The sequence below is a fragment of the Mesoplodon densirostris genome, chromosome 2 (genome assembly GCF_025265405.1).
Source record: "Mesoplodon densirostris isolate mMesDen1 chromosome 2, mMesDen1 primary haplotype, whole genome shotgun sequence".
Lineage (NCBI taxonomy): Eukaryota > Metazoa > Chordata > Mammalia > Artiodactyla > Ziphiidae > Mesoplodon > Mesoplodon densirostris.
The window spans coordinates 2,262,926-2,273,883 of NC_082662.1; the positions used below are offsets into that span (position 1 = coordinate 2,262,926).

General features: G+C 64.7%; 1 protein-coding gene across 3 annotated transcripts in view; it reads left to right on the forward strand.

Moving 5' to 3' along the window:
- Nucleotides 1–10,372, forward strand: part of TP73 (tumor protein p73) — a 68,769-nt gene extending 58,397 nt beyond the window's left edge. For all 3 annotated transcript variants that reach the window (XM_060079455.1, XM_060079445.1, XM_060079465.1), the window contains 10 exons: nucleotides 2,588–2,774; nucleotides 3,131–3,246; nucleotides 4,758–4,867; nucleotides 5,162–5,304; nucleotides 5,655–5,743; nucleotides 6,529–6,650; nucleotides 7,062–7,210; nucleotides 7,475–7,613; nucleotides 7,981–8,074; nucleotides 9,376–10,372. In XM_060079455.1, the coding sequence (XP_059935438.1) occupies nucleotides 2,588–2,774; nucleotides 3,131–3,246; nucleotides 4,758–4,867; nucleotides 5,162–5,304; nucleotides 5,655–5,743; nucleotides 6,529–6,650; nucleotides 7,062–7,210; nucleotides 7,475–7,613; nucleotides 7,981–8,074; nucleotides 9,376–9,714 (1,488 nt within the window). In that variant the 3' untranslated portion in view covers nucleotides 9,715–10,372. The remainder of the gene's footprint in view (nucleotides 1–2,587; nucleotides 2,775–3,130; nucleotides 3,247–4,757; nucleotides 4,868–5,161; nucleotides 5,305–5,654; nucleotides 5,744–6,528; nucleotides 6,651–7,061; nucleotides 7,211–7,474; nucleotides 7,614–7,980; nucleotides 8,075–9,375) is intronic.
- The last annotated feature ends 586 nt before the right edge of the window (nucleotides 10,373–10,958 follow it).

Here is a 10,958-nt window from a genome sequence, read left to right on the forward strand (position 1 = left end):
GGAAGCACAGGAATGTGTGTGGGCGCTTCCACAGTGGGCGAGGCTCAGGGGTGTTACATGTAGCAGCACATCACAGGCCAACGCTCAAGACGCAGAGAGGTGTCCAGTGGTTTAAGGCATCCCAGCTATCAAACCCAGAGCCAAAACTGCAGCACAGTGGCCAGGCCTCCTACGCCTCTCCCCTTGCTGACCACCCCCAGCCCAGGCCAGCTCTCTGTGGGTCCTCTACACACGCCCCCAGCCCTGGTCACCTCATTCGCTGGACCCTCCGCAGGCAGGTGGGACAACTGCAGGAGAAGAAACACCCTTTGGAATCCACCGACGCTGCAGGAGGCCCCGGTGAGGCTGCGTGGCATTCAGGCATGAGCCTCCTATTAGTCTAGCTCCTTCTGGGGGCTGAGGGGCTCTGCCCATTTTCCTTAGTGAGCCGAGGGGCTGGCAAACACTAGGCAGTCAACAGAGGCCTGCTGAGTGGATGACTGTCGGGACCCCAGCCTCTTCCTCCATGACTGCTTGTGTTCAGGTCCCTGAAGTCCAGCTGAGGCCTGCCATTCCCTGTGGGGCCCTCCGCTTCCAGGAAGTCCCCTAAGTAGGCCCCTGGAGCTCCTCCATGACACTCACCAGGCAATTTCCTCTGGAAACTAACTGCACACTTGTCTCAGGTCAGGGACGTGTCCTGAAGCCTCACACATGGTGGACAAGAGAGCTGGGCACTAAACTGGCAACTGGTGTTTGCTTTGGGCTGGGCTACTGCTGCCCTGGGCACGGCCCTCAGGACAGGACGCTCAGCTTATCTCCCAAGCTGGTGCTCTGGGGAGTGCAGGGGCAGCATCTATACTGGTGGGGACCCAGGAGGTCAGCGGTCCCCTCCCTGGGAAGCAGGACTGCCCCCCCCACCGTGTGGCCCCAAGCCCACTGAGGGCCCACCTACACCCACGGGGGATGTCCCTTCCTGCCGAAGCGGGGTTGCAGGCACAGGTGGATGGGGCACCCGGGAGGCGACAAGCCCTGTGGGCATCCAGTTCCCTTCCAAGATAGGGGCCTAAGGGGGCTCGTCCTGAAGTCACCACTGAGGGAGTTGGACAGGGTCCCAATCCCCCAGACACCACTAGGGAGACCCCAGTCGGGCTTGTCCCCGAGCCCCCTCAGACCCCACCCCAGGTCAGCAGTTCCAGCTGGGTTTCAGCTCATCAGAGGAAGGACATCTCGCACTGCTCAGGGCCAAGGGCTCCGAGGCTCTGAGGGTCCATTGTGTCCCTTGATGGGCAGAGGGTCAGGGTGTCAGGCCCCAGCTTCCTCAGCAAAGGTGGGACCAGACCTGCTCGTCCTCTGGTCTGCAGCAGCTCTGTCTCCAGCCTCAGTTTCCCTGACGACCATGGTGGGATGCGATGGGGGGCTCTCCAGGACCCTGTGGCTGGAGTAACTCTGAGTCCCCAGGGGCTTGTGGGGGGTCCAGGGGTGTGGCATGGGGACAGGAAGCATCCTGGGACTCTGAGACCCTGATGTTCCCCACTGTCCCTGGGGGATGGGGCCATGAGGAGCCCTGATGGATCCCCAGGAGCCAGTCATTGGAGGATAGCCAGCTTGGAAACAAGTGGGCACCCCTGTTTCCAAGGGACCCTTCCATCAAGGGTCACTTTGAACTCATGAGAGCCGGCCTGGGTCCTCGGGTGGGCCACCTGGACCTCTGGGCTCTCGCCCTGGAGGTCCCTTCAGGTGGCCCGGGAGTCCTCTGATCCTCCCTGGGTCAAGGTCTTGGGCTGGGGGTCCTGGGGCTTCAAGGTCAAAGCCCCCCACCCGCAGTGGCCAGAAGTAAGCCAAAGGGCTGGCCCCTCAGAGGATGGTCCAGGGAGTCCCTGTGCATGTTTCCTCTGTACAGAGGACAGAAAACCTAACTCCAGGCTTTTTTTTTTTTTTTTTTTTTTTTTTTTTTTGCGGTATGCGGGCTTCCCACTGTTGTGGCCTCTCCCGTTGCGGAGCACAGGCTCCGGACGCGCAGGCCCAACGGCCATGGCTCACGGGCCCAGCCGCTCCGCGGCATATGGGATCCCCCCAGACCGGGGCACGAACCCGTATCCCCTGCATCGGCAGGCGGACTCTCAACCACTGCGCCACCAGGGAGGCCCTAACTCCAGGCTTTTAAAACCTGAGACATGAGGCTGTACCCTTCCCCCTTCAAACTACTGCAGTCTGGGGGCTTAAGGTTCACAGGCTTGATGCACTGGACCTGGCTCCCAGCCCCCACCCCAGCCTTGCTCTCCAGCAGCTCCTTCTCACCATCCTGGCCTTTACTGTCCTCATCCATAAAATGGACCTAATGGTACCTACTTCTCCAGCCAGTGAGATCCAGGTGGATAAGCGTCTCAGCCTGGCCGCACGGGGCACTCAGAGCAGCTGCTCTCACTGAGCCCACAGCAGCCAGACACTGATGGGTGGGCGCAGGGGAGAGGCTCTTTGAGGGAAGGAAGCCCGGAGGTGTTCAGCCAAGGGTCAGGCATGCGGTGGCCGGGACTCCTGGTGGGGGGCACCGTGGGCGAGGGTGTGGAGTTGGGACGGCCAGCCTCACCCGGGTCCCCACGCCCTGCAGTACTCTCCTCTGCTAAAGAAGCTTTACTGCCAAATCGCCAAGACGTGCCCCATCCAGATCAAGGTGTCCACCCCGCCGCCTCCGGGCACTGTGATCCGCGCCATGCCCATCTACAAGAAGGCGGAGCACGTGACCGAGGTCGTGAAGCGCTGCCCCAACCACGAGCTCGGGCGGGATTTCAACGAAGGTGAGTGTCCCTGCCCCACCCACTCCTGTGCCCAGCGGCAGGCGCCCCAGCCGGGAAGGAGAGGGCCGGCCCGGGGCCTCCTTCCTGGAGGCGGCAGGTCCGATGTGAGGGGCTGACAGGTGGGCTCAGCTTCCCCCTCCCCAGTTCCGTGTCCTGTCAGCTCTGCCTGGGGCCTTGGGTGCCAGTGCCCGCAGGTGAGCGGGGAGCAGGGCTGCTGGGCCAAGTGCCCCAGGTGCATGAGGGCTGCCGGCGGGTCTGAGTCCCACTGGGAGGCCCGAGTCTGCTGCGATGCACCTGGCACAGGAGCGCAGACCCCGGCTAGCACCTCTCTGAAGTGGCGTCCCCTGTCTCGGCAGGACAGTCCGCCCCCGCCAGCCACCTCATCCGCGTGGAGGGCAACAACCTTTCCCAGTACGTGGACGACCCTGTCACCGGCAGGCAGAGCGTCATGGTGCCCTACGAGCCCCCGCAGGTAGGGGGCAGGGCTTCGGGGCAGAGACCCCTCGGGTCACTTCCCAAGTGTCCCCGAGCTGTGCAGATCCTCCCTCGCCCTCATGTCCATCCCTCCCTTGCCTGTGGGTGGGGCTCTGACCACCTACACTGCCTAGCTGCAGGGGGGGTCCCCTCTGGCCCTCTCTAGGCATCCACATCCCTCGCTTTACAGTGGGGGGTGGGCCTGCTGACCCTCGGGCCTCAGCCCGGCCCTGCATCCCCTCTTCCTGCCTGTCTGTTTCCCACACCCCAGCCTGGGATCTGGGGGATGGAGGGGCTGAGGTCAGGAGGAGTTAGCCCGGGGAGAGCTGGGGGGCCGCGGGGAGAGGAGAGACCTGCGGTCGGGGGCACAGCACTGCAGGGCCCGGAGGTTGGGGGCAGGTTGAGGGGGGGGATTGTTGCAAGAGGTGGGCGGGGGCGGAGAGACCAGGGTCTGACTTTGACCTGAAGGCAGCAGAAGGTTCTGGGGCTGATGTGCGGGCCGGACTGGGGTAAAAAGCTGGGGTGGAGAGAAGTAGGGGTGGCACCAACCAGTGACGGTGGGATGGGGGTCCCAGGATGGCAGGTGGAGACCGAGTCCCAGCAATGCGCCTTGTGGGCCATGCTTCCCAGGGTGGGCGGGTGACGGCGAGCCCTCACCTTTCCTCTACCTGGGTCTGAGACGCACCCCCCCAAAATAGTACCCAGTCCTCCAGGCACCCCCCTTCCAGGCCCCGTCACTGTACCTGGTCCCTCAGGACCCCCAGGACCCACCGTGGTTCCCTAGGAACAGCCCTTACATTGGCGGGGCCCGGGGAGGGCTTACCACCCTGCCTTCCCTCCCCCGAGCCTCACTGGCACCTACAGGACCAGGAAAGCAGGTCTCTCCCGCCCCCTGGTGGCTGCCACGTGCCAGCAGTTTTGTGAAAGGCCTGGTTTCCTAAGCCGTCATCCTGACCCAGAGAGACCGTGACAACTGCCCATTTTGTGGTACTGGGATGCCCACAGGTCAAGAGTCCCGGGTTCACATCTCACTGTCTCCACAAACTCCCTGGAACAAGTGTGTGTGCTGGGAGCCCACTCGGACGGCTCTGCCAGAGCTGTGCCATGCACCCTACTGCCCAGAAGAGCCCCCAGTTTGCAAAACACACACCTGTGCCCACAGAGGCCTGTGCATATGCCTGCTCACACCCAGCCTCCGGGGCCAACCCCCAGCCCGTGCCAGGGGAGGTGGTTGCAGCAACCAGGCCAAGGCTCTCTTGGTTCCAGAGCCCGCAGAGCACATGGCACTCAGTGTACTGTGTGGCTGGCTGGCTGGATAGGTAGAGGGTTGGGTGGGTGGGGGATGGATGGTGGACGGGTGGATAGACGGCAGAGGACCACAGGGCCCAGCACACCCTTGCCTACCCAGAGAGGCGAGGGACAGGTGCTTGGAAGCCCAGGAGCCCCCAGCCCGGTGGCCTGGGGCCCACGTGCTGACAGCACAGCTTCTCCCTGCCCCTCCTGTGGCAGGTGGGGACAGAGTTCACCACCATCCTGTACAACTTCATGTGCAACAGCAGCTGCGTCGGGGGCATGAACCGGCGGCCCATCCTCGTCATCATCACCCTGGAGACACGGGAGTGAGTCTGCCGGACGCGGGGGTGGGGGAGGGACTGGGGCCTGTGCTGCTGGGGGGCTTGCTGGAGACACAGGGAGGCCATGAGCAAGGGGAGGTGCAGGCCCTGCAGGTCACGTGCTGGGAGGGGCTGCTGGGGCAGGAGCTGCCTCGGGAGGGACGCAGGGGACCTGGCGTCCCAGAGCCGCTGGGCACTCAGCCCTGAGCCCTCGGCCCATCAAGGCCGGTCCTGTGGGGTCCGAGGTGGGCGGGGACGGTGGGCCCCAAAGCTCACGGTCCCGGCTGTGCCCCTGGACAGCGGACAGGTGCTGGGCCGCCGGTCCTTCGAGGGCCGCATCTGTGCCTGTCCTGGCCGAGACCGCAAAGCGGATGAAGACCACTTCCGCGAGCAGCAGGCCCTGAACGAGAACGCTGCCAAGTGCGGGGCTGCCAGCAAGCGCGGTGAGCGGGGCTGGGGCGGGAGTGCGGGTGGACGGCCACCCTGGAACGTCAGAGCCAGGCCACCCTCAGGACGCAGTTGGACCTGTCTCGGGGCTCGGGGGAAGCGCACGAGCCTGTGTCCAGGGGACAGAGCCAGCCCCGCCCGCGTGGCCGCCCCCGGTCCCCTCCATCCAGTGTGGGTGGCCGCCCGGGTTTGCTCATCCAAGTGGGTGACCGGTCTCCGGGCCTGTCCACAAGGGGCACCTTGGGAAGGTCGGCTCATGCCAGGTGGCGGGGTCGGCTTGGCTAACCTGCGCGTGGCCCCTCCTCCCTGCCTGCTCACGAAGCTGCCCCACCCTGTCCCCTGCCAGCCTTCAAGCAGAGCCCCCCTGCTATCCCTGCCCTGAGCACCAACGTGAAGAAGAAGCGGCACGGGGACGAGGAAACCTACTACATTCACGTGAGTGTGCCGCGTCTGCGGCCCCCAGGCTGGGGCAGCGGGGAGGTGGGAGGGGACCTGGGGCCCCCAGGGTGGCAGGTGCAGCCTGGCACATCTGAGAGCTGAGACCCCGAGCTCTGCAGGCTGCAGGGCCCAGAAGGGAGAACCAGCCCTCAGAGAGAGAGAGAGAGCTGGCCTGACGCAGCTCCCAGCGCAGGAGTCTCGCTGTAGATACAGTGATACAGCGTGTTGGGCAGTGCAGGTCTCCCCACTGCCGGGGAGGGCACGCGCCAGGAATCCCACGCTCCCACAGCCTGGCAGGCCCCAGCCACATCACCAAAGTAAGTTTACAGCCTGTGGCGTGATGTGGCCATTCCAGCTCGGATAAAACCCCACCTGCTCTGTTAGGACTGGTCTCCATGATGTGAGCTTATCATTTTTTGAGTCTTTCAAGAATGAGTTTCAAAAAAAAAAAAAAAAAAGGAATGAGTTCCTTGTTCTAAAAGCCCCATATTTGTCCAGCGCCCCCACATCCCAGCACCCCAAGTGTGCTGAGCTGTGGAAAGGGGAAGGTGTGGCAAAGTCTCAAGGGTAGGAAGGGGTGGGCGTGGTTTGTGCGGACAGGAGACCCACCCACCAGACTCCCCCAGACCTGCTTCCGGGGAGAGGAAAGTAGGGTCGGGGGACTCCCGGCCCGTGGGGGGCTGGGGAGCCCCGAGAAAGGAGAGGCGCTTCACCGCACGGGGGGCTGGGGCTGGGTGGTGCCCACACGCACCTGGGCAGAGGGTCCGCCTCTCTGTGCTCAGGTGCGGGGCCGGGAGAACTTTGAGATCCTGATGAAGGTCAAGGAGAGCCTGGAGTTGATGGAGCTGGTGCCCCAGCAGCTGGTCGAGTCCTACCGGCAGCAGCAGCAGCTCCTGCAGAGGCCGTGAGTGCCGCCCGTCCTGCCCAGCTGCCCGGGGGAGAAGGATGGGGCCCAGCAACCCAGCAGGGACGGTGCCAGCAGCACCAGGCCGCGCTTGGAGTCTCCTCCCCCGGGAGGCCTTCCCTGAACTGCGGCGTCTCAGCCCAAATGTCTCCCGAGTGAAGGCGAGGGGCGGTGGTGGGAGGGACGTCAACCCACCAAGAGCAGGGCCGGTTCCAGGGCCCCCCCACCCATTGCCCGGGTCCTGCCTGCCAGCGGGCCTGTGGCGAGTGTGGCCACCGTCCGGCAGGGAGGCTGGGCGAGGAGGCGGGCGCTCAGACACCGCAGCGCAGGGCGGGGGCTCCAGGCCACTGCAGCAGGGGGGCCTCATATGTGCAGGTGCTTCTTACAGACCCCAGTGTCCCTTCCGAGCAGGAGTCACCTGCAGCCTCCGTCCTACGGGCCCGTCCTCTCGCCCATGAACAAAGCGCACGGGGCTGTCAACAAGCTGCCCTCCGTCAACCAGCTGGTGGGCCAGCCGCCCCTGCACGGCTCGGCGGCCGGACCCAACCTGGGGCCCATGGGTGAGTGGTGCGGGCAGTGTGGCCGGGATGGGTGGGGAGGCCCAGAGGGCGGGCCTGGCTCCAGACACCCCAGCTCAGGACCACGCGGGGCTCTCGATGGCTGCTCCCTCCAGCAGCTCCTGCCAGGAGCAGGAGGCACGGCCACGGACGGTCTCCTCTGTCCACTCCCGGTCTTGGGGAGGGCCGAGCATTACGAGCCTCCCCCGCACAGCCTGGGGCGCCCGGCCCGGCCCCCTCTGACTGTCCCACCCGCCTCCCGCCCAGGCCCCGGGATACTCAACAACCACGGCCACGCCCTGCCGGCCAACGGCGAGATAAACGGCGGCCCCAGCTCCCAGTCCATGGTCTCGGGGTCCCACTGTACCCCGCCACCCCCCTACCACGCCGACCCCAGCCTGGTCAGGTATGTGGGCCGCTGCCGGCCGCTGCTACTAACCCACTAACCTCAGCCCTGGTGGCTCCTGGTCGCCTGGCCCCCAGCCCGGGGGCGGCCTCGCCTGCTGCTCCTCGCAGCCTGTGCTAGAACGCTCTGCTGTCTTGAGAACAGACCGGGGCAGAGGGATGTCGGGAGTGAGCATCCAGCAGGTGCTCGGAGGGAGAGCAAAAAAGCCAGGGGTTCCTGGAGGCTGTGCCCCGGTGAGCGCGTCCCCGACACCGCGGCCACCGGTGGGCAGGGGCGACCTGTGGGGTGGCCAGTGCCCACCCAGACGGGCCGCACAGCCAGGTTCTTAGAAGTTAATGCTGCTTTATTTCCCCGATTCTCTCTGCAGTTTTTTAACAGGCTTGGGGTGTCCAAACTGCATCGAGTATTTCACCTCCCAGGGGTTACAGAACATTTACCACCTGCAGAACCTAACGATAGAGGTAACGGCCCCGGCAGGGCAGGTGCAGGGAGCCCACCCCCAGACCAGTGCAGGGCCCTGTCCGCGGGTCAGGGAGCTTTCTCTCCTTGCCGGGGCAGTCCCTCCGTGTCCTGTCCTCCCCGTGTAAGGGAGGGCTGGAGAATTTGGAAAACCTTCCCACCAGCAGCCCGATCTATGTGCTGACATCCGGCTTCATGCGGCTGGACGGGACTCACCCGGGCCCCTCATTTGGACTTGAGTCTTGTCTCCTGTGGCCGGGCTGCCTTTGATTTGGAGGACTGGCTGTCTCCAAGGCACGAAGAAGTGCAGAAGGCGAAGGCCAGAAGGGTCCTGGGGCTGGTCTAGTTCAGTGCCGTTTACACAGGGAGAAACTGAGGCCCAAACTGCTTGCCGTGCATGCACAGCAACTGAATGTCTGGTCCAGGATGTGCGGGGTACAAGTGCCCCACCCTTGGCATCCTGACCCCTGACCTCACAGCCAGGGCTTGTCTTTAGGTTAAACAAGAGTCCCAGCAATGAGCACTCGTAGCCTGGTGTTGCCTTGAGTGTAATGACTATTAGCCAGAGCCCGGGAGACACAGCTGTCGGCCGGATCCTGGGGGGCTCCAGCTCAGTGGGCTGGAGCCTCCGCAGCCCCTGCTCTGCAGCCGGCTCCGGGTCAGAGGCCCGTCCAGGCTCGTGCCCAGCCAAGGCCACAGGGCAGAGATGCGGGTTTGCCAGAGGGAGCTGGGGCCAGTGGCTCAGAGGGCTGCCTTGTTGTGTGTCCACTAATGCCCTCGCGACCCATCCCTGGTGACCCCTACTGAGCTACCTCAGTGCATGTTAACCCTGCCTTACCAGCTGATGCTCGTGCCTGGCCAGGCGGGGTGGGGAGGGAGCGGGCGACAGGAGCCTGAGGATCTGCTCTGCCCGTGGGAGGGGCCCCGCCTGCCCTCCAGGTCCCGGTGTGCGGGGAGGGGGGAGCTCCATCTGTCACTCTGACTGTGCTCAGGGCCCAGGAGTGGCCTCAGCGCCCCACCCCCGTCCCCACACGTCACTTCTTAGCTCTCCTGCCACCTGTCTGGGGCAGAATTCAGTGCGGCCAGACCACCAGGCACAGGGCGGGCCCAGCATTGCCCCTCCTTCGGACCCGCACCGTCCAGTGCCTGGACAGGTGGCCCTTGGGGTGTGGGTTCCTCGCCTCCCTCCTGGTGGCCCCACGATGGCTGTGCAGGGGCGGGCGAAGCCCCTGGAGGGACAGGGAGAGGGCAGAGGCTGCCGCTGAGCCCTCTGACGGGGCGGCCATGTGCGCTACGCTTGCAGGACCTGGGGGCCCTGAAGATCCCGGACCAGCACCGAATGACCATCTGGAGGGGCCTCCAGGACCTGAAGCAGAGCCACGACTATGGCGCGCAGCAGCTGATCCGCTCCAGCAGCAACGCGGCCAGCATCGCTGTCGGGGGCCCGGGGGAGCTGCAGCGGCAGCGGGTCATGGAGGCCGTGCACTTCCGCGTGCGTCACACCATCACCATCCCCAGCCGCGGGGGCCCGGCTGGGGGCGCGGGGCCCGATGAGTGGGCCGACTTCGGCTTCGACCTCCCGGACTGCAAGTCCCGCAAACAGTCCATCAAAGAGGAGTTCACGGAGAGCGAGGCCAATTGAGGGGGGGCCGGCACGTCTGGGGCCCCCCTGACCCAGTGCTACCGACCCAGAGAGCGGAGAGCCCCGGGAGCCGCGCTGGATGTCTGCTTCCTTTTTGTCACCGACTGCCCTGGGAGGCAGGACCTCTGGGCTGTGCCGGGAAGGGGACTTGGGCAGGGGGATGCCCGTGAGGAGGGGCTCCCGGAGCTGCGCTGAGGGTGCGTGCCCAGGACCCATCCTCCCGGGGTCCGGGGGGCCTCCCCCTCCCTGCCTTGCCTCCCTGGGGGCTCTGCTGACCGACTGCCACAAAGTATTTTTCGATGTCTCTGGCTCTGGGTAGCAGCACGGCTCGGTGCTTGTACCTAAACACTCCTGTTTTCGGGTCAAGGCTCCAGACTACATCTCTGCCTGAGGCTGTCCCTCTGCTGGTCTTGAGGGTCGGTCTGCCCTTGCACACCTGACCGCTGGTGCAAAGCCCACTGCAGCCACCTCCCACTTCCTGCCCCAAACAAAAACCAGAGTTTCCCTGGAATCGGGGAGGCAAGGAAACTCCTGGTCGGCGGCCTCCAGCCAGCACCCGTGCCAACACTGCTGGCGGCAGCCCCTCTCTCCAGTGGCCCTCTTAGCATAGACACGGACAGCAGGCTCCCCAGACCACTGGAAAGTGTCAATATTTGATAAAATGATGCCCTTTTCTACATGGTGGGTGAGCCTTCTTTTTTTTATTAACTTTTGTTCTTAACATCTACGCCCGGTCAGCCTAGCGGGATGCCCATCTTCCCAGGCCTGTGTAAACAAGTTGGGCTAAGAAAGCCGAGGGGCACACCAGGCGGGGTCCACACCAGGCAGGGGTAGGTCACTTGCTTCCACGTGTGGGATGGGAGGCAGGCATAGGAGGGCAGAGCCCACCGCCTGCAGCCACGGCCCCACTCTGCTCCCTGGGAGGCCGGCTCTGTGTGGGAGAGGCCCTCCTGTCCCCGTGGGGACAGCACTGAGGCAGGTGGAGGGGGTCCAGGCCTTTATGGGACACCCCAAGGAGTCAGCGGGCTTGGGGGAGACAGTGTCAGCACCCTAGCTAATGGGGCCATTTCCATCTGCAAGAAGCCTTGGGAGCTGCTGTAGCCAGAGAACTTCAGGGCCGGAAACAAGACCACAGAGGGTGGTGGGAGAGGGGATGTTGTTCCAGGCAGGTGGGATGAAGGGACGCCTGACCAATGTGTACGCTGAGACGCCGCCTACTACGTTCGTAGCATCTCTCTGTCCCT